General features: G+C 42.0%; 2 protein-coding genes across 8 annotated transcripts in view; one reads left to right on the top strand and one right to left on the bottom strand.

Annotated features, from left to right (window-relative positions):
• The first annotated feature begins 534 nt into the window (after window positions 1-534).
• The window catches only part of NT5DC1 (5'-nucleotidase domain containing 1), a 125,226-nt gene continuing 103,887 nt past the window's right edge, over window positions 535-21,873 (top strand). For 4 of the 6 annotated variants that reach the window (XR_016020195.1, XR_012496720.2, XM_088795501.1 and 1 more), the window contains exons 1-6: window positions 535-786; window positions 6,212-6,303; window positions 7,715-7,786; window positions 9,957-10,063; window positions 14,782-14,861; window positions 16,210-16,294. Coding sequence is in view for 4 of the 6 variants with exons in the window: in XM_088795501.1 (XP_088651627.1) it covers window positions 694-786; window positions 6,212-6,303; window positions 7,715-7,786; window positions 9,957-10,063; window positions 14,782-14,861; window positions 16,210-16,294 (529 nt within the window). In the remaining 2 variants the exon portion in view is untranslated. The remainder of the gene's footprint in view (window positions 787-6,211; window positions 6,304-7,714; window positions 7,787-9,956; window positions 10,064-14,781; window positions 14,862-16,209; window positions 16,295-21,873) is intronic. The other 2 variants (XM_019741344.3, XM_019741343.3) reach the window with 2 other exon arrangements.
• COL10A1 (collagen type X alpha 1 chain) overlaps window positions 17,351-21,873 on the bottom strand; it is a 35,290-nt gene continuing 30,767 nt past the window's right edge. For both annotated transcript variants that reach the window (XM_019741342.3, XM_074333464.2), the window contains exon 3: window positions 17,351-20,294. In XM_019741342.3, coding sequence (XP_019596901.2) covers window positions 18,406-20,294 — 1,889 coding nt within the window. In that variant the 3' untranslated portion in view covers window positions 17,351-18,405. The remainder of the gene's footprint in view (window positions 20,295-21,873) is intronic.

The following is a 21,873-nucleotide window of genomic DNA, read 5'->3' as shown; positions in this document are numbered from 1 at the left end:
GCAAAATGGTCTTTCACAATTTCTAATACATTTATTTTCTAATGCACTCCACGGGTCTCCCATTTTACTACTTAGGAATTTACTCTGAAATACAGTTTTTTATTCAACCCATGATCAGAGACCTCATGGGCGAAAAGATCTTCCAAATTCTAGGCTAATGTGGTTAGAAGGACATTAGTGGATACAGTTTTCTCCATAATCTTATTCCGCACACAAGATTGAAGGGTCAGGTCTAACTTTATAATCTCATTTCCCCGGCCCCTTGAAAATGAAGGGGAGCCCTGGTTAATTTTGTGGCAAGGGCTACGTGCCAACATGGGCTTAGCTAAGCCCCCAATTCCTGCAGTAGTAGCTTTGCTCCTGGTCACAACCGACTTTGGGGGATCCCGTGTGGGCGGAGAGGAAAGCAGAAGCCAGCTTGCCAGGTCAGCCGGGCGCACCGCGGCCAAAGGGAGGGGCGGGGCGCCGGGAAGACCGGACGCGCGGGAGGCGGGGAGAAGCGTGGCCAGGGGCGGTGCTCGCGAGCGCGGGAAGCGCCACAGGCTGCGGCGCCGCGTCCCGGGCGCGGATGCAGCCCCGCCCCGCCCCGCCCCGCCCCGTCGCGTCCTGTCGGGTCTGTACCCCAGCGTCCCACTCGAGCGCTCCTCGCACCCTCCCCGCGCAGAGGCGCTTGCCGGTGTTCCCAGCGCAGCAATGGCTCAGCACTTCTCCCTGGCCGCCTGCGACGTGGTCGGCTTCGACCTGGACCACACTCTGTGTCGCTACAATCTGGCCGAGAGCGCCCCGGTGAGTGGCGCGGGCTGTCCGGGGCGCACGGCGTGCAACCTCCATGGCGGCTGGGGCTTGAGTTTCCTCCCGTCTAAGGCTGCGGCGAGCGCTGCCGGGGCCTGCAGCCGCCGTGCCTTTGCGCAGAACCCGGCCTCCCCCCATGAGGCGGGGCGGATGTGTGCATCCCCGGGTCCCGGCCCGTGCGTGGGCACCGGCTGTTTGAGCCCATCCACTAGCCAAGTTTGAGAGAGGTTGCGGAAGAAAAGGGGAAGGGACAAATTGTATTAGATCGGGCTGGGAATCGGGTCCTAGGCCAGAGGAAGGGCGGGCCTAGAGGAGCTGGGGATGTCCATTGCAGATCCCCCGGCTTGGAACTTCTCTGCAAGTCTTTCTGGGCACCACCAGCACTGCGCCTACACAGCCACCTGGTTAGGGGCTGTTATGTTCCGTAGCTGCATTTTTCCTTTTGCACGTCCGGGCGACCACCTGTCAGTTTTTCAGCACCGCCGTCAGGGAGAGATTGTGTGGTGTGTATTGGGAGGAACACTAGCTGAAAAGTCAGCGAGGTTCTTAGCACTAATTTTGCCTTTTAACCAGAGAAGAAAATACACGTTACGCACGCACTACGTGCTCCATGCACTTTGAATAAGTTCTAACCCTAATATCCTGCAAAGTTGGGGTCCTCACTGAGCTTTGGGAGGGAGACAGAAGCTCCCTCAGTAGGTGTGACTCCACATCTGTACCCTCAAATGAATTGCCCTCATTCCTTTGGTTTCACAGGGAAACACTATGAAAAATTCAGAATTTCGTTTGGTCAAAAATCTAAGCATCCCAGCAGAAAAAACTGGTTCTGAGCGCAGTGGTCAAAACGAGGTCTCGGTAGCCAGACTGCCTCGCTTAAAGCACTAGCTTCTCTGTTACTGGCTCTGTGATCTTGGGCAAGTTACCCAGTCAAAGGTAAAGAGTGTCTGAATTGCTCCTGTTTTCTATGCACAGACACTTAAAAAAAAAAAAAAAGTTCCTGCTTCTCTGCTTTCCCACTGTACAGATATATCCTTAGTCATGTTGAGAGTTAAGAAGTCTTTTTTTTTACTTCTTGATCCTTTGGCCACTTCCTCTAGGTCTTTGATTCATGTCTTCTTTCCCACTGCGCCTTTCATATCCCCTCCTGGTTCACGTTTTCTTGCATCTCTCTAGTCATCTTCATTTGGAGGAAACAACTTAAAAACCACTGCCATGTTAGAGTCAATCTTGTGCATGTGTAAGCATAAGATTTCAGAATATAAAATCCTCGAACACAAGGATTCTTTACTACAAGCCTCAAATAGAAGTGATGTTTAAAAGTGAAAATAGTAACCTACTGTGCTTTGGATCCTGTTTGGTTTAGAAATCTCCTATTAAGTACCAGCACCATATGCTGAGCACCATAATAGGCTTGGGGACACACAGAAAACACACAGGCCTTCAAGTGGTCTTGTGATGGGTTAAGGTGCTGAAAAGTTAGTTCCTGTCCTCTGGTGAGGGCGGTATTGCCTGGCCCTTGCTGCAGGCTCTTTGTTACCAATGCCTGGGGCTCTCCACCCTTCATCACACTAACTTCTCATATGTCAGGTCTCATCTGAGATAGCATTTCCTTTGCAAAGCCTTCCCAGCCCCCTAAAGTTTACCCTTCCTCCCCCACCTCACCTCCAGTTTTCCATAAAGCCCATAATTTCTGGTAGCATACACGGTATTACATTTTCCTGTTTACTTGTTGGAATCTCCCCCTAGGGCCTAGAAACATGACTCCTTGACATCGGTAACTCTGGCAATTTATTCTGTGTGCCAAGCTGAGTGCTTGGCACATAGTGGGTTCAATAAATAATTGTGCAATGATTGAATAAATAATAGGTATTTAATAAGTGAATATGGCACTTACAGCCACTGTTCTAAAGGCATTGTTTTCGATGAACTGGTTTGATCCTTACAACAGCCGTGTAAGGTAGATGTTATCCTCACAGTCGCTATTTAGAGGTGAGGAAAAAGAGGACACAAACAAGTAGCTTACCCAGGGTCACCCAGCAAGGTGGTCTGGCTGGTGGGTTTCTGGCCCCCACCACCATGCGTTATGTGTGCTGCAATGCCCAGAAGAGAGCCTTGGAGTAAGTGATACCTGAGCTCGGTCTCAACACAGGAGCTGTAGTTGGCAGGTGAGGAGGCAGCAAGAAGCACTTCAGGCAGAGGAAATACAGCCAGAGCAAGGCCCTGGAGGTGGGTGGGGAGTAGCAGGAGATGCTGGAGAAGTCAGTGGAGACTGCATCATGGAGCGCGGTGAGTACCTCACTTCAGCCTCAGTCATTTAATAAGTGCAGAGTGTTGTGCACACGTGCAGCTGGCCTGTCACCTCACCTGGGGGCTTAGGAAAGGCGTCCTAAAATGATGACACCCGTACTCTCTTGAAGTTGCAGACTCCGAAGTGTATGGAGCCAGGCGAGTGGGAGAGCAGGGCCTGTGGCAGCCAGGAGAAAGTGTGCCCCCTCTGAAGGTGCAGCCATGCTTGACTCCTGCCAACATTTGCCATGAGGAGGAGAGGCTCAGTCTTGCCAGATTTAATTCTAAGAAAAGTTAGAAATCTAGACTTGTAAGAGAAGTTTTTCAAGTTTTAAATGTTAGCTTCTTTCAAACAGCAGGATCTTAGGTTGCCAGATAGCAAAGAAAAATAAATACAGGATACCCAGTTACATTTGAATTTCAAATAACAAAAACATTTTTAGTACCCGTGTGCTCCAAATATTGCATGGGATATACTTAAATTGAAAAATTATGTGTTTACCTGAAAATCAAATTTAGGTAGGTATTTCATATTTTATCTGGCAGCTTTAGGTGGGAACCAGACATAATTTGTGGTCTGCACATGGCCCATAGGGCACCAATTTGCAACCACTGTGGAGTGGGCATTATTAGTCAAGTGAGATTGTGAGGGAGTAACGGGCAGCTAGGCCTGGGAGGGGAAGGAGGCTGGTCAGGGAGGCCCTGCCCGTGAGGCTTCTGGGGTCACTCAATGTAATATAAAGAAAAGCTCTAAGAACCGAGGCTTCGGGACTAGAAGAGGGTTTCCAAAGGCACAGATCCCCTGCTTTTGTCAGCATCGCTGTACTCTGCTTCTCCTTACACATTGACCCCATTCTCTCCTGTTACAGTAATGTCTCCTCCAAGAGGAGCTCTGGATGCTCCTGTTGGCAGCCCTGCTAGAAAGAGGTCCTTTCTCTCAGGAAGGAATCTGACCCCACTGGAATCACAGGCCCATATCTTAGTATGCTAAGGGGTGAGAAACTCCGATTGTCCCAAACTGAATAAAGTACCTTGACCAGAGCTAGTGTGCAGTAACATTGGTAGCTTGAAACTGGCCAAGGTGGGAGTGTTTATACCGTGGAAATGGGCAAATGCTACAGGGCCTTTTTTTAACCAGAACATGACTGAATAATAGCAATACTTAAGTTGGATTTACTTGTATGCCAGGCACATCTTTAAGCTCTTTACATGTTAATCCCTTTACACTGTTACTGGTTTCTTGCAGGCAGGATCATGTGTGTATCTTTTATTGTCCCTAGGACTTTGTACCTCAGAATGACTCAGTACATTTTTTAATTGATTTTTAATGATTGAATAAAAATCCATATACCCCCAAATCAGTGGTTTTCAGTTATCTCTGGTCTGCAGCAATCCTGTAGGGGCTCCACCTGGGCCCCACCTCTCCTGTTGGCTTGGAATTTCTGGGTGGTTTTCGGAACCATCACCTGTGGTTCTGAATCACCACAGAGTTGGGAACGGTTGATACATAGTGTTGATATAATGTGGGTTTATTTACAAATGACCTGGACAAGTGTCACATTGTATTTCATGGGAGTATATGTATAGTGATTTTAATTAGCTTTATGACGGAACAGCTGTATTTCACAAGGAGGTTTTGCTTTCTCCACACTCATAACCCAGCCCCCAATGTCAGCCATGTACCCCCCTGGACCTGCGTTGTCCCCTCCCCTCTGGAGTCATCCAGCTAAGTTCTACATCTTGCAGGTGTCAGTGCAAACATCAGCACCTCAAAGAGGCCGCCTCCCACTGCTTTTGCTTCCCCCTTGCGCCATCCCATGCTACTAAACCTCTCGTGGGTTAACATCTATAGAAGGGTCAGGTTGCCCCGTGTGTCCCTATGGACACTGCTCAGTCTGACCCCAGATCACTACTCTGCCTCAGCTTCACGTGTACATGATGCTAGCCTAAAACACTTCTGCAGGAGAATGGGGTGGGGCTGATGTAGATCTTCATCCTCCTTTTGCCTACTTTTGTTTGATATGCACAGTTCTTTAAAAATTGAGCCAGCTCTTTAAAAACGACAAACAAAAAAAACACACAAATATTTAACTCAAAAAGCTGGGATTTTGTTGTTGAGAAATCAGATCTGTCCACAATCAGCAGAGCACTTAACTTCTAGCTTCCTCTGTCCTTTTTCCTCAGTTTTTCTTACGGTGGGAAAAGAAATATTTCCTTGTATCTGACGGAGGCCTCATCATTCCTCCTTTAGATCACCTGCCTGGTCTCCATGTGTAGTTCTCTTTGAGACTTCCCTGTCAAATGACTAAACTGAAACAACTAACAAGTTTGATGTCCTTTTTTCAAGGAAAATCAATCCATGAATTGGGGATGGGGGTGTGGGGTGGTGTGTGTACAGTGCCTCACCAGCAGTGGAGCACACCCCCGGAAGGATTTTGGGTAAAAATGAGTTTTGCAGAGCATTAGAAGAGGCAACACTGAAATGGAACATGACTGGCTAGGACGTTGGGGATTTCTTTATAAGACTAGCAGGTCCTATTTTCTAGGGTAAGGTAAGCTAGCTGAAGCTGAGCTGGAGGACTCTGGTGTGTGTTCGGTTTCCTTGACTGGTGTTTCTCGTCAATGCAGGCCAACTTAGCTTTGGAGTTGTCACATGTGTTGGGCCACTGGCGCAGCTTTCATTTTGTGGGCCCCGATGCATGAATTAACTTTACCAGCGGAGGCAGGGCCTTTCTAGCAAGGATGGACCCAGGATAGATGTAATGATACAGTGGTCAGTATGTTTGTCGTCTTGGTGATGTGTTAAATATGTTTACAAGGCTTTGTCAAGTCTTACTGATCTCCAACCCATGAGAACTCAGGAGTAAGATGAATGATTGTCTTTGGTTGTATAATTGTAAGCATATACTGGTGGTATAATTTTGGAGTAGTAAAAAAAGACACTGCCGCTCCCCGGGGCTTGCAGAAATGGTTAAATTGCTTGTGAAGGGGGCTTAAACTGAAGAGCTTTACCATTACAGATCTTTCCTTCCCACCTACCCCATGAGTGATTTCATTAGGTCTTCAAGTCTGTGAAATTAAGAATGAAGAGTGAATTTTCTGTTTAATCTTTTTGTCTTTCCCTTATCTATAGCTCATTTATAATAGCTTTGCTCAGTTCCTGGTCAAGGAGAAAGGATATGACAAGGAATTGCTCACTGTGACTCCAGATCATTGGGATTTCTGGTAGGTTTTTGCTTTTAAGTTCTGTACATTCCCTCTGATTTTTATCTGTTGCTGATAAAATCTTAATGTTTCCTTTTCTATGTAGGTAGAAAGTGAAATGTGAAATTGAGTGAAAGGACAAAATGCCGTCTATACTAAAAGTTTTATGTTTAATGAATTAAAGTCCTTTCTACTTTAAGTTTAGGCTTAGTTAATTACATATGAAAACAAGCTATGAGCATAAGTGACTAATTTGGATGTTTTTGCATGGTTGCATTGTTATGAAGAGTTTCAGAGGTAAGGACTATCTCTAAAATTTGTATCTTTTAAAAAGTTTTAGTTTGTTGCCCTTCAAATACAGAACTGTAGGAAAAGAGGAGAAATCATCGTGTTTTCATTAAGTGTCTGAATTAGGACACTTGGTTTTCTGCAATTTGGATAGACATTCCTTTGTCTGTGAGTCTTAACTGCTCATTCCTGTCCTGGGTTGGCATTCTAGGATTTTCAACTTCCCTTTGTCTTTCTTCATAATTTAAACAACAAAACCAAACAAAAATCTTATTAAACCACTTTAAATGTGAAAATTAATAGTAGTCCTAAAACACATGAAAAATTCATGTAGAAATAATTCTAGAGCAATGATGTTCATCTATTATACATTCCTCCGATGTTTGGTTAGTCCTTTTTGATTTATCCGTTTTGGAAAAAGAAAAAACAGAACCACTTTACTATGTGAAGCTGCTGACTCTGGAAATTTTACTGTGGACCAAAGTAAATAATGCTTCTAAACTACCCTGTCATTTTTGGTTAATTCTCTTGGTATTTGGTGGCCATTAAACCTCCTTGCTTTTTTAATTTATAATAATAAATCTGGACCCATTTTTCTCCCCAAATCCCACAAGTTTTTTACACTGAAGAACCTAAAACTTAGTATTTGACTTTCTTTTAGTGGTTTTCAATAAATACCTTGCCCCTGAGGACTAGTCTTATAATCTGACCTAAATTGAGACAAAATCTAAAGAGTAAGGAAAGACTCTGGCTAAGATCTTAACTTGCAGAATATAAATGTGCTTGTGCATGCAGGGTGTGTGTTTTATTTAATAGAAAACATTTGCAAATTTTCAGAGACATTCAACGATGTTCATTTTTTTGTTCTCTAAGTTTTGTAGTCCTCTTTTTAAAAGCTTAAGGATTTTAGAAAGTAAACATTCTGTCCTTCCTTTGCCCCCAAAACAGTTTTCCTTGTATACTTGCTCTGTGGATGATACTTAATTTTAGAATTATTGGATAGTCCTAATAGTTTGATTAACATATCATTTACCTGGGTGGGAGAATCCCTTTTTCGCATTGTGACTTTTTGAAAATATAGATTATTATTTCTTGGATTAGGTAAATATATGAAATGATTGGTAATCAGACATTTCTATTTTAGTTGCAAGGGCTTGGCATTGGATCTGGAAGAGGGGAACTTCATTAAACTTGCAGATGATGGCACCGTCCTCAGGTAATAAAATTTAGTTGTGAAAAAGTTGGCTCTTTCCAGGACACTATATTACTATATAGTATTTGATTGTTAAGATATGGTTAAATAATATTATCATTTTAGTCAACCAGATGACAGATTTCTTTGTGTCTGCATGTCTTTGTTTGAATCATTTGAGCCATTTAAATACAAATCTTAAGCGTTAGACTTAACCATGAGTTTCTTTAAACTTAGCTCATCAGCAATATTTGCAAAAAGCACAGTAGAATATTAATAATTTGCTTCATGTCACTGACCAGCCCTACTGCAGAAGAGCCTGGGAATTACACTGTGTTAGGTGGGTATGCAGGTGCCTGGAATAACATTGGAATTCTTTTTATAGAGGTAGAAGAAGAGAAGGGATGTTGAGTAGATGTTAGTAGTCTGTGCACACCTCTCATTCTTCCTCCATTTATCCAAATTGGCCCCCATCATATAGGACTCATGGTGTATCCCAGCTCCTTCTGGAAGTTTTTCTAGCCTGTTCAAACCCTCATCCATCGGTTTTTCTCTCCTGCACTCAGTGCTGACTCATTCCCTTCCCTCCTCTCAGGTTGGTAAGAGTAAGGCGAGCAGTTGAGAAGCAGCTGCTGCTACTGCTCTGAGTCTACAGAGGGCACCACGGCGTAAGCATCTGTCTTTCCCCCGTGCTGATAGTACAGGCGAGGCAACATGGCCACGCAGCTGTGCGATTTATTATTTATGCTCACACGATCAGAGTCCAAGGAGAGGATGCTCAGTGCAGGTTACCCCTCGTACATACTCTCCCCTTTGATACATAATTCTTTTTGCACAGTACAAACTCTCGCTTTCCCCCAAACTCTCGCTTTCCCCCAAACTCTCGCTTTCCCCCAACCTCCCCTGAGGTGCAGCTAGTTAGAGCTGTTGGTGTGGCCGCACTTCTGATTATTTTGTTATTCATTTGCATGTTTTCCCCTGTGTATCAAAAGATAGAATATATGTGTATCTGTATAAATACATACACAATGCAGCTGTGACCATGGCCTTTAACTCTACTGTCATATTGTTGCAATGTACTTGGCTACCTTAAATCATGTGTAAAAGAATAGAAAGCATTCCACAGTTTGTTTCTTTCATTGTTATGTCTGTCTGTCTCCCCTGCTCCCAACACCCCTCCTACAAGGTTTCACCCCCTCCATTCAGGCTCTAGCTAACCTGCAGTTTCTCCTGAATTTACTAGCTTATCTCCTTGATGCCTGGTTTCATCAAATATAGTAGGTTCCTTGTCTGATCGTATTTACCACTCAGGATTCAATCCTCCATCTTTACATATCGCTTTCTAAAATGTTAGCCTCTTTATGAAAAGGAGCCCATTTGTGATTTTTTTTTTTTTTTGCCTACATTTGCCCTTTTTATTTCATTTCTTTTTCCCTTCATTTTGCTTTGCTACCACAGTATAACACCAAGAGAATAATAATGATACTCTCTAGCATTATAATTTCTCATAATAAACTACATAAAATATTAGCTATTTCTCTGTAGGCTAAGAGTCCATAACCAGGACCAACTGATACAAAAGCAATATTGTGAGCACAGAAAACGGCTACTTTCCTGTCTTGCTGTTCTGAGTTTTGTCACATTCAGCTTGCTGTCTTCCATTGCGGTTTTTAGCTGTGTCATGTCCTTGAGTGGGCAGGTTGCCCGCCCATCTCCACAGCCCCCTGTGCTCGGAGCTGGCCCACCCCTGGGTACAGGCACCTTATTACTCCTGCTCACTCTCCTGTTGGCTGTTCTCTCTCTCCTGCTGCCAGACCCAGTCCACACAGTTGTTTTTTAATCGCTCCAGTTAGGTTCATCTTATCTTCAGAGTTCTGTGACAACGTCTTGGGAAAGGGTAGTGTCATATTTCTTTCAGAGAAACTACAGTTTATAGTAGGTCCAGGGCAAGGACCACAGTGAGGACCTCTGAGTGAGCTGCTCCTGGTCACTCGCTGGTTAGTAGATGAAATGGAGGAGGAGCTAGAGCTGTCAAGGGAAATGCCTTCTAGAATCCTAAATGGGGAAGTCATCCAACTGAAACCAGAAACAAAGAAAACTTGATTAATTTGGGGGGATCAACACTAGTAAGGCTGGTGGAAGGGGCGTTCAAGGGAGCCATTGATGAGCAGTGTGCCTCATTTCCCCACACCAGGGCAAGCCACGGCACCAAGATGATGGCGCCCGAGCAGGTGGCCGAGGAGTTTGGCAGGAAGGAGTGGAAGTACTTCATGTCGGATGTCGGAATGGCTTGCCGATCGGGTAGGACTCCGTAGGGCAGCACTGCCGTTCCCTCCCCTTTTGTTTTGCACCCTGACCCTATGAGAAGGTGAAAAACGTCCTTTTTGTGTCCTGCTGGGCAGGATGCATAAGGGAGCAGCTGTGGTTTTATAGAATAGGATGTATTTTTTCCACATGTGTCTGATTTCTCTTTGGCAGTTTGTTCTGTTTTATTTAAGGTTTTGTTAATACTCCTTTTTTCCTTTTCTTGCACTTATTCTGGACTAAAAGATAGTACTTAGGAATAATGCATTCCTTAGTCATCTGTATTTTCAGTTTGTTACATGCTCAGTCCTTATTTTTGTTTCTCCATCCCTCATTTCTCCCTACATTCATATTGCCCACCTCTCCTGTTTTCTAGAATCCTCTTCCTTACTATCAGTTCTAGTATGTTCTCCCTTTGTCTTTTTCTTTATTTTAAATGATTTTGTACATTTTCCTTAGTCTTTAAAGAGCATCACCATGGGTAAACATGAAAAGATTTTTCAAAAATCGTTTATAGACTTACAAGTGCATAAAGTAATAAGGAATGATTAAAACATTACTACAAACAGACTTTATTAAAGGTCGGTTGTTAGTTTTTCATTTGTTTCAATATTTTTTGCCATTTTCTCCTACACTACAGTTTTGAAATGTACCTGTTCATTCTCCCTTAGAAAATGTGGTAACCTGAAAATAGTTGGAGTTACTCCTCATCACTATTCTGTTTGTATTATGTTATATTTGCTGTCTTTTGAGAGTTTGTTTGTTTGGTTTTTTTGTAGAGAGATGAAAATGTCACAAAGTATGAGTGCTCTTGATAAAATAAGTTTATAGTGAAAACTGAGACTTCGTATTGGGGTTAGATATAGAATGCTTTCACACACCTCAAGTCACAATAACTAGAGGGAGTTAAATGGGTGGATAGCCTTTTACTCAAGTGAGGATAGAGAACTGTTGTCTCTTCAGATGTAGGTGGTTATAAATAACCCAGGAAAGCCAGGCACATAACTACGTGTTTCACTCTGACACCCATTCAGAAACAGGGCGTATTCAAGAAGTAAAGTGTTTCCCAGCTATGAAAAGAACATTCACCCAATCTGACCCACCTGTTGACTCACTGCTTTGCCCACTGGATGCCCTGCCTCCTGGAATCAACAGCTTCCATCCGGTGCTTAATTTACCCAGGAGCACTCTGCGGATGGTCTTGGAGTTTATCTACTCTTAATTGGGTCGGTTAGGGGAGTGTTTCCCTTCCAGATGCCCAATGGTCAAGCAATGACATAACAGAGGCTTGTTGTTTCTGCAAAATAATAAGGAAAGCTAATGCTGTTAAAAAAATTTTTAATGTAGTGATGGATAAAAGAAGAAAAATGGTCTGTGATTTCACAACCCAGTGAAACCTTGTTTACATTAAAAACTGATAATGTAAGCATATAGTTAGGAAATTTAACTATTATAGAAAGGAATAAAATGAAGAGTAATTATGTCCAGGCTTCTCTCCACCAAAATTCCCTTTTCCCAAGGCTTATTTTTGAGAAATAATGCAAAAAGGGATCATCCATTTTCTGTACTTTGCCCTTTGTAATTTATATCTTAGAGATCCTGTCACATTAGCACACACACTGATAGACCTCAGTCTTTTTAATGCTGGCATGCTCTGTCGTCCAGTTCCTGTATCGTGATTTCTTTTATCAGTCCCCTTATGGTGGACATTTACACTGTGTCTGGTGTTTAGCATTACAAAACAAGTCTGCAGTGACGTTTTCACGCATATATATTTTGTGCTTTTGTAAATATATCCAAAGTAAATTCGTAGAAGTACAGATGCTCTAAGGGTATCCAGGCTTAAAATTTTGAATAATATGGCCAAATAAAGCTTTTATTTTCAGGAACTCCAATTGATTCTTTCTGTGTTGTTTCCTTCTACAGTGAGTGTATTAATTCTTGGAGTTAAGCAGAGTAGTCAGGTGCGTTCCCTACCATTACCTTTAGGGCATTCAAAGCATTGATGGATGTAGACATTTTAATCACTGTTTTCCATAATCCCTTTTCAGATTGTTGACGTGGCATAAGTATGGTTTTTCCCCAGAGAGCAAGTCATTTGGATCTTTTCTCCCCAACTAGTAGATGATGCAGAAACAGCTTGTTCTAGTGGAAATCAGAAAGGGCTTGGAGCCAGTCCTGGATCATACTGACTTTGTTACTTGCTGGATAAAGTGGCCTGGTCAGTTACTAAGCCATGCTTAGCATCACTTTCCTCATCTGTAAATAAGATAGTATCACCCATCTGCAGAAATGGGACTTAACGCTAACATAAATTGTTCTTTTACCCCAGTGCATTCATGTGCCTGTGCTCCATTTTCACTAAAATTGTGTAGTTTGCAAAGGGAATAGTGTTGGTAGTAGATTCTTGGGGAACAGTTTTTCTGTGTGCAAAGCTCAATGATTATGGGACTTGGTCATGTTTCAGAGATTTCTTCTATTGAGCTGAGCTCACCAGTCGCTTCATTCCCAGCGAGCTGTCTGCTCTATAAGCAGGGGGCGCATCAAAGCCTCCCTGTCGTTCAGTCTCAGTGTCAGTGTTGGGAGAGACATTGGGAGCAGCCTGGCCCAGTTAGTCGAGGCTGAACAGTCCACATTGTGTCCATACAGGGGTCAGCCATGCTTGACAGTTGAGTGACGTCACCCCTTGCCTTGCGGGTGGGAGTCAATGAGCCCTTCTCACTAAACACCTGCGTTATTTGATTAGACCCCAATGAAGATTTATAATCAATATTTCAACTCTTAAACTGAATTTCATCTGTTAATGCCCACACAGGGAGAGAAAGGGGAAGGAAAAAGCAAGGGTATAAAACTGGCAATAAGACCCCTCCTGTCCCCACAGGGCTCAGGAGAACTACCCATCAGGGTCAGGCAGGTCACGCTGGTGTCAAAGGCAAGAGAGAAGGTGAAGTGCAGGTTAATGAACCTTGGGAAGCTGTGCCCACTGTCTTGGGTCTGAAGAACCCTGCAATATTTTGTGGTCTTACAGCATAGCAGAGCATGGGCAGAAACGTACATGGGATATCATCTTCCTTTTCTTCCAGATTCCTGGCAAAGCCACTGCTAACCTTTCTTAGAAATGAAAAATAGTCTGAGATGTTCCCCCAACAATTTCATCTCTGAAAGAGTAAAAAACAGGGAGACTATGCCAACCAAAATATTTTTTAACTGTGGGAAAGGACACACAAACCAACTCAGCTGTTTTGTGAATTAACAGAAGAACTTTGACTTTATTTTTATACGTTCATAATAATTTGACAGTAAGAAGTGAGGGCATTAGTGACATTTAATGGGATGGCAGAGGATTTTCTCCTAATTTATACTCCATCGTTCCAAAATAATCAATTCTGTTATTGGATAACTTATTCATTCATTCAGCAAACATTTTTTGAGTGCCTACCATATACTGGACACTGTGCTTAGTGAACACTAGAACAATACAGCTATGTTCCATAACTTCATACATATCTTACAAATGGGAGGAAGGGGGACTCAAAATCAGGCGATTATAATACTGTGCGCAAGTTAGGACCATTTGAAAAGTACCTTCTTACATTAAACTAAAATCTACTCCATCTGTTGGTTCTGTTTTATTCTTCTTTGTACCAAGTTCCTTGTGAGGTTGGGTTCTCCCACGCAGAAGGGTTGCTCCTGATCCTAGTATGCAGGAGGGAGACAGTGGAGGGGGTGAGACATGGAAAGAAAGAATAATGGGGTGCTGGTTTCTACTGGGACTTCCGAGGAGAAGCTCAGAGAATACCTCCCAGAGTTGTGAATCCAGGGGATGGGAGGCTGGGGCATCCATTCACTGACTTCTGACCCTGTTGGATGAGGCTTGCTACATGGGCCACATGAGCTCCGGAGGCTTCCAGAGAAAGCGTATGACACAGGAGTGCTTAAGTAGAATGATGCTATTCAGCACAGCTGTGGCTGGGAACAGACATGGGCCAAGGGCATGTGACACGGTCATCAAAGGTCTCTGCCTAGGGATCAGAGATTCAAAAGTGACATCTGTGCCAAGGAAGGGCTCACATTTAATTCCACTCTAAGGCCAAAGAGGATAAATCAAATCCCTCTTCTCTGTGAGATCCTGGTGTGTGCCTGTCGCATGCTCCTTAGTTTTTCTAAGATAAGCACACTGAGTCCACACGTCACATGATGTTTTTATTCCTCTCATCTCCCTGGTGGTTCTCACATTGTACTGAAATTTGCCTGAAATTACATAAAAATCGAATATGGTACTCTAGGTGGGCCAACCAGCACAGACATGGAAAAGCACTATTGTGCAGAGCACTTCGTGATACTGATACTGTAATGCCAGGTTGATTGTTTTGAAATTCAGTAACAATGGTATAAATTGTGGCTTTTCATAACCTATTTCATATTTGGGGCATAGCCTGTTTTCAGTTTTTACATTTTTAAAATATAACAAATATTTTTAATACAATACTTGATTTATGGACATCATATTTTAACTTTCTTATAGCTTAAAACCTCATAGCTTAAAACCTTCTTTAAAAGACAATGATGGAGACATTTTGAATTGAAATGGAGGCTCCTGTAAATAACTACGCTGAGATCTCGTGTCTCTTTCAGCCAGGTTTCTGTGTATGCCACATAAGTGAGGCATTCATTTGTTCCCAGTTTAAAATTTTGTTCTTTTTTTTTTTTTTTAGGAAAATATTATTTTTATGATAACTACTTTGACCTGCCAGGAGCCCTTTTGTGTGCCAGAGTGGTGGACTCTTTAACCAAGGTAAAAATTTTTTTTCATTTTTTGGGAAACTGATATACGTATTTAGTCATAAATCAGAGGAATCAATTATATATGACTTTTGAGTTGAGATTTTACAAATTGAATAAAATTTCCTCTTTGTGGTTTCAAAGCTGGAGAGAAACGTAGAGAATTTGGTTAAAAATGTCTTTGGAAAATTAAATAGCCGCGGCCTTTCTTTTCCCCAAGGATAATAAACCTATTCTCCAGCAGGGGGTGCAATAGTCTAGAAGAAGAAAAATAAACTTGCATGTGGAAAATAGTTTGTCTGGTTTCGTTAACAAAATAAAAAAAAGTAAAGGTAATTAAGAAAATACCACATGTCCTTAAGCATTCTAAATGAAATAAAACCAGAAAAATGCAGTGAAACTTTTAAATTCATCACTTTGAGCATAGTTTAATGCATATAGATTTTGCACTGTGTATCAAAATTAAATCGATTCCTGGTTATATCAATTTATTCTCCGAACTTAAGACCAATGAACGTAAACCAGTTTTATGTCAGAATCACTTTCCTTTTTGCATATGTTGTCTTTTAAAATAACAATGATTATATTTATAATGGAACATAGGTGTTTATTTTTTAATCAGAATTACAAACGTGTGTTTGTGAAACTTTCTGTGGAGCAGTAGTTCTGGTGTATTTGTAGAAGTTGTTATTAACATAAGATGGAGTCAGTTTCTCATTTCATAATGACTACAGGCAAATGTGTCAATCTTTAAATATTTCAGAGTTTGTATAATTAGGTACAAATATCTATGTGTTTTAATGTAATATTTATTTGCTTTCTGGTTTAAAAAAATCTTAATAAAAATGGTTTAATTTCTGGATTTGGAATCTCCTTGATGTCTTCTGTAGAGACTTAGTGCTGTTTTATATTGAAATTCAAGTAAATGTGCACTGAATTATCAAGTAACCAGCTTTTAGGATTTTAAGGTTTCAGGCTTCTTAGCCCCATTGATGCCATAGTACATAAAATAACACATTCTGATATCTCAGAGGCTATAACGTTGTAAATTTACTCATGTTTTTAAAATATTCTGTAATTTTTATACTTTATAATGATTGGAATTTTTTATTTTACATGGACTGTGAGCTATGTTAATATTTAGTTATATGTATATATGTCTTTGTAGCGGGATTTTCATGGAAGATTTCTTTCTAAAATCACGTTTGGAAGACTGAGAAGCTTATTAACCTATTATTTATTCTAAAACATGCGCCCCCATTTTAGAATACAGCAATATTGTAGTTTGCCAAGTATTTCCTACTATGCTTAAAAACAGAATTTTTGCATGTATTACAGTTGGAATTTTTTTTTTTTTTCAGCAGAACAATGGTCAGAAAGCATTTGATTTTTGGAAGGATATAGTTGCCGGTATACAACACAATTATAGAATGTCAGCTTTTAAGGGTAAGTAATGTGAAGAGAGACTTTCTAATAGATGTTTGTTAAATGCTGTGTGTCTAGTGAATTACTTTGAAATTACCTAGTCTGTGTTCCTTAATTAGGATTTAATTTGATCCTAAATATCACTATACAGTTGGTACCCTTTACATTATAAGAGGTTCTTTTGTTTATGTGTGTTATGGCTATAATTGCCCATATTCTAAGCTGTGCTGTCTTTTGCATACCTGCCAGTAGGGTCGTTTTGTCTGTTCCCCAGAATTGAAGTTCTAGCTTTGCTGTTTCTTGGTTTGGGAATGATGGTTGGTGGCACCTATAACCATTAGTGTGGTAGTTATAGACAGTTGGAAAAGTGAAAATTCCATTCTTGTTGCTTAAAAAACAGGGCTGGCTGACCCAGAATGGGAGCAAAGATATCACCAACCCGGGCCTAGGGTTTCAAGGTTCTATTCACAGGTTTGCTTGGGTTATACAGATTACTTCTAAGGAATAAAGAAATGCCTTTATAGTAAGTGACCCCTGTGACTTCAACCAGACTGCCCTGGTTCAATCAATGGGCTGTTGGAAGCTTAAGAGCGGTATTTTCCAGCTTAGAGAAATGTTGCCTTTTGATTGACATAAAAATTGCCTGCCTTCCTTTTAATGTAATTTAAGCCATCAAAATAATCCTAAATATTATGATGAAAGGCATGTCAAGTCAACAAATAGGGACGGCAGAATATTTATTCAAACTGCATGTTTCCCTGTCACCTACTTCTTTCCCTCCCAAAGGAAAATCACTGTGGTGGGGTAATTATCTCACTTGTTCGTGCCCAGCCACCAGCCCTTCACCCTGCCTGGCTCATGGGTCACATATGGTTCTAGGGGCGCCTGTTCACAGTCTACACTGAGTGCCTGAGTGAATGGGAATGCCTGTCTCCAACAGAGAGTCATATCCATGACAGCTGTAAAGCCGTCCACCATTTTATTGTTTTACTTTGTATGAAGCTTTGTAAAATGAAAAGCCTTGAAAGAATGGTCGACAAATGCAAATTGCTGCTGTCAAATAAATTCCACATAAAAATCCATTGATGTTATTTTATTGCATTGTAAATAAGGAGTAGGTAAAACATTTTGTGCTTTAATAAGTGAAGCACAGCTTAAAAGTTTTAAACAGCAATATAAAAATACAGTACAGAGCATAAATAAATAATGTCTTTTCATTTCTAGTCAGATTTTGAAATCTTTGACATTAGTTATAATTTCACTGGAATGGGAGGCATAAGGTACCTACTAATGTTCTGTAAACCCACAAAATCATATTACATAAAACTCAATAAAGGAATTAGAGAAATCAAATTAATCACACTTGTGTTAAATAAATACAATAGGTCAGACACCTGCTGCCAAGTTGTGAAGGGTATATAGAAAGCTTTTCTGCAATCACAGAAAAGTTTGAAAAGGGAGTACCTAAAGCACCTTGCATTTCAGGTTAATTTCAACATAACATTTTTTTTTTATGAGTGTTGTAAAAAGTCTATATGCACCTCTGTATTTGAATAGATCTTATTGCAAGGAGCCATATGAGCCTTTGAGTAATGCACCATCAGAAAGATCCTATGGTATACAGTGTCTTTTAAATTTGAATATTCAAGTATTTAAGTTCTATAAAAATACGATATCTCCTGAATGTTTCCTAGAAGTTCTCCTGTTATTTGTTAGAAACAGGCTTATTTTAAAAGGAAATACTGAGTTTCTGAAATCAAATACAACATAATTTAGCATCCAAGATCAGGGTTGTTGTCTTTTTTTTTTTTTTTTTAAACCATTTTACATTTTAGCTTAGCAGGAGTTTTATGGTGAAATTTTTAAAAACTGAAGGAATTCACCGGAAGTTTTAAAGAGTTAGGATTGCTCACTAGAAATTTGAGAGGGTCTTCACATATTGTTTATCATTGCTGCTCACTTTTTCAGGGGGGGAATTCTTTGGTCCGAAAGCTCGAATCTGTATTTTGGAAAATTACAATGAGTCATGTTTTTTTTCAGCCTACCTCCATATGCATTTTGTGGGACGGGGTGAAGTTGGGGAATGCCAAATCTGGGGAATGCAGATTTATATTAGCTTGGTGGCAATATGCTCACATTGGAGCCACTAAAAATCCTGAGAAAGAGGAGTGGACGTACTCAGAGGAATACAGGCCATTCGACTCGGCGTTGGGCAACTGGAGCCACACCTGGTCATTTTCTGTGAGGTCGATGATGGCGCTCCCTGAAGCCTGATCCAGGTAGCCCTTGGTGTATTCATCATAGGTGTACATGACGGGGGTGCCGTTCTTATACAGACCTACCCAAACATGGGTCCCTTTCACATGTACATGGTAGGAGAAATAGTATATTCCTGGTATCCTGCAAGTAAAGATTCCAGTTCTTGGGTCATAATGCTGTTGCTTGTTATACAAAATCTTATCAAATGGGATGGGAGTACCTATTGCTGGGTAAGCTTTGGAGAGAATAACAGTGAAAGCAGACACAGGCATTCCTGTTACACCCTGGTTGGCACTAACAAGAGGCATCCCAGAAATACTGGGCCTTTGGCCTGCTTTTATAGCGCCATCAGGAAGGGCGGCTTGGCCTGGGGGCCCTGGGGGCCCCGGGGGCCCTGGGAGGCCGGGCTCTCCAGCGTGGCCTCTCGGACCCGGAGGCCCTGGTGGCCCAGTGGGTCCATTGAGGCCTTTAGTTGCTATGCCAGCTGGACCAGGAAGACCTGGAGTTCCTGGATCGCCCTTAGATCCAGGGAATCCTGGAATGCCTGGTGGCCCAACAGGGCCTCTGGTACCTGGTATTCCAGGAGCACCTCTTGGACCAGCCTCACCATTATGTCCAGGTGTTCCCTTAGCTCCTGCTGGGCCTGCAGGGCCTGGGAGACCAGGACGTCCTTCCATTCCAGGCTCACCTTTTGGGCCTGGTAACCCTGGGTGACCCTTAGGACCATTAAGACCTGGTTTTCCCGGGTACCCTGGTTTTCCATCTAAACCAGAGGAACCCCTTTCTCCCTTAACCCCAGGGTGTCCTGCAGGCCCAACTGGCCCTGTCTCGCCTTTAGTGCCTGGGATCCCAGGGTTTCCTGGGATGCCCTTTGGTCCTTGGGGTCCCATATTTCCAGGGGGTCCAGTCAGACCTGGCTCCCCAGGATGACCTGCTGGACCTTGTTCCCCCTTGGCACCCGGGCCTCCTGGAAGGCCTGCAGGTCCTCTTTGTCCCTTCAGGCCCGGCAAGCCTGGTTTCCCAAAACCAGGAGCCCCTGGGGGCCCAGCTATTCCTGGAGCCCCAGGGTGACCTTTGGTTCCTGGAATCCCTGGCTGGCCTGGGGCTCCAGCAGCTCCTGGCTTTCCAGCACCTTCTGGTCCACGTTCCCCAGGAGGACCTTGGGGGCCTGGTGGGCCACTTGGTCCTCTTTCTCCTGGAAAACCCCGATCACCTTTGATGCCTGGCTGTCCTGGAAACCCATTTTCGCCTCTTTTTCCCACTCCAGGAGGACCAGGTGGTCCCATGGGACCCGGAGGGCCTGGAAGGCCCCTCTCACCTGGACGGCCAGGTGTACCGTATCCATTTTCCCCTTTCTGTCCATTCCCTCCAGGGACTCCTGGTGCACCCTTTTCTCCAGGAAAGCCCCTGGGTCCTGGGGCTCCTGGGGTTCCCTGTTGTCCCGGCTTTCCTGAAACAGAAATTCCAGCTGGGCCAGGGATTCCAGGTGGTCCTGGTGGGCCCCGTGGTCCTGGTAAACCAGCTGGTCCAATATCTCCTTTTGGTCCATATGGTCCTCTCTCCCCGGGTTTTCCTGGCAGTCCTGGCAGACCTGGCTTCCCATTGCCTGATGGTCCCGGTGGTCCTGGCAGCCCCGGCTCTCCTTGGGGTCCAGGACTTCCGTAGCCTGGTTTTCCTGGTGGTCCAGATGGACCTGGGTGCCCTCGAGGTCCCGTAGGGCCTTGTGGACCGGGAACACCTTGTTCTCCTCGTACTGGTATACCTAAAAGACATGCCCAACATACACACCCAGGGAGGGGAATGGTGGGTAACGTTAAGGGTCGTCATTGCTTCTCGAAATAGGAATCAGGACAGAACACTGCAGTGTATCCATTTTCTCAGACTAGTCTTAAATGGTTTTAGACAATACATTTTATATTGGTTTGAAAAAACACTGCTAGAGAAATGGTTTCAAAAGACCATGGCTACCATAATACTTTCATTATATCCTAATGATCCATGAAAATAAGCTGGGATTGAAGAATTCATCTAGAAGAAGAGTGCAGTAGAGGTAAATTTATTACATTGATTTTGGGGAAAAAATCATCTACTTAGAAAGGAAAGAAAAAAAGGTATCCCAAAAAAGAACAAAAAGACAAGTGCAGAATAAATGGGAAAATATTTGAGAACAATAACAATTTTCCCTCACAAAAGCTATCCTATAAGACATAAATGAACACCTAAAACTAATAATAAAATTAAATTAAATTTTTAAAAAAGGACATAAATGAGAAATGCCCTTCATTCTAATTTACATCAGCCATGGACCTGCTGAACACAGTTTAGATTCAGGTTGATTTTTTTTTTTTTCCAACCTCAGCTCTTACATTGTCCATTATTGACTTAAAATTGAAACAAAGAATTAGAAAATTAGAGAATTACTGGGAGAGGTAAGTAAAATAGTGTTAAAATGCTTATCTGAAGTTTGCCTCAATAAATGCAAATAAATATTGTTGATTTCGTAGAGCTATGGATTCATTTGAGCTAACTATTCTAATATAATAAATTAAAACTCAAACATCACTTTTTCAGTACTTGTAATATGAAAAGTGCTAGTGGACCACAAGTGTGGGGGAAGCACAAAGCATATCCTATAATCGCTTCACAAAGGGAGTAAGTCACAAAGGGAGTAAGACGTGTGCATGTGGTAAGTGCTTTAAGAGATGTCCAAGGGCTATTTTGTTGTTGTTCAAAGATGAGATATAATGGAGCATTACTGGCGTTAGGATATACCATTAGGGGAGTATTGCCCTGTCAAAGAATCTTTGGCCAAGAATCATTATAAGCGTCTACATAAAAAATTCAGTCTTTCTCAGAGAAATTCTTTAACAGCTAGCCAAGGTAATAATAAAATTACATGTGATTTTAAATATCTGGTTGCATATTTACATTAAAATCATTTTCTGTTTGATTAATTTTCAGTAATATAAGTAGAATGCGTGCATATACTATTTAGATTTTTATACTATTAGAAAATGTTTCATAACAATGGTAGATTTAGTAGATGTCACAGTAGTTGAGCAGCTTGGTGAAAACCCTGAAAATGACTTACAGCTATGACTTTTGAGCCACGTCTGTTTTGTACAAAATGAATAATATGCTTAAACTCTATTTAACTAAATATTTAAACTCTATTTAACTATTAATGGCTTTAAAAGTCAAAATGAAGACTACATTCAAATTAACACTAAATTAATTGAAATTATGCCTTTGAAAACATAATTTTATGAGTATATTTCCCTTTATTAGTTGCTTATAATATATTTTTCAAATATTTCATATTAATTAATTGGCACGTAAGA

Source organism: Rhinolophus sinicus, chromosome 2 (assembly GCF_057876585.1).
Source record: "Rhinolophus sinicus isolate RSI-liver-muscle chromosome 2, RSI-T2T, whole genome shotgun sequence".
Taxonomy (NCBI): domain Eukaryota; kingdom Metazoa; phylum Chordata; class Mammalia; order Chiroptera; family Rhinolophidae; genus Rhinolophus; species Rhinolophus sinicus.
The sequence above is the reverse complement of the archived record's forward strand: the minus strand, read 5'-3'. Positions and strand labels throughout refer to the sequence as shown.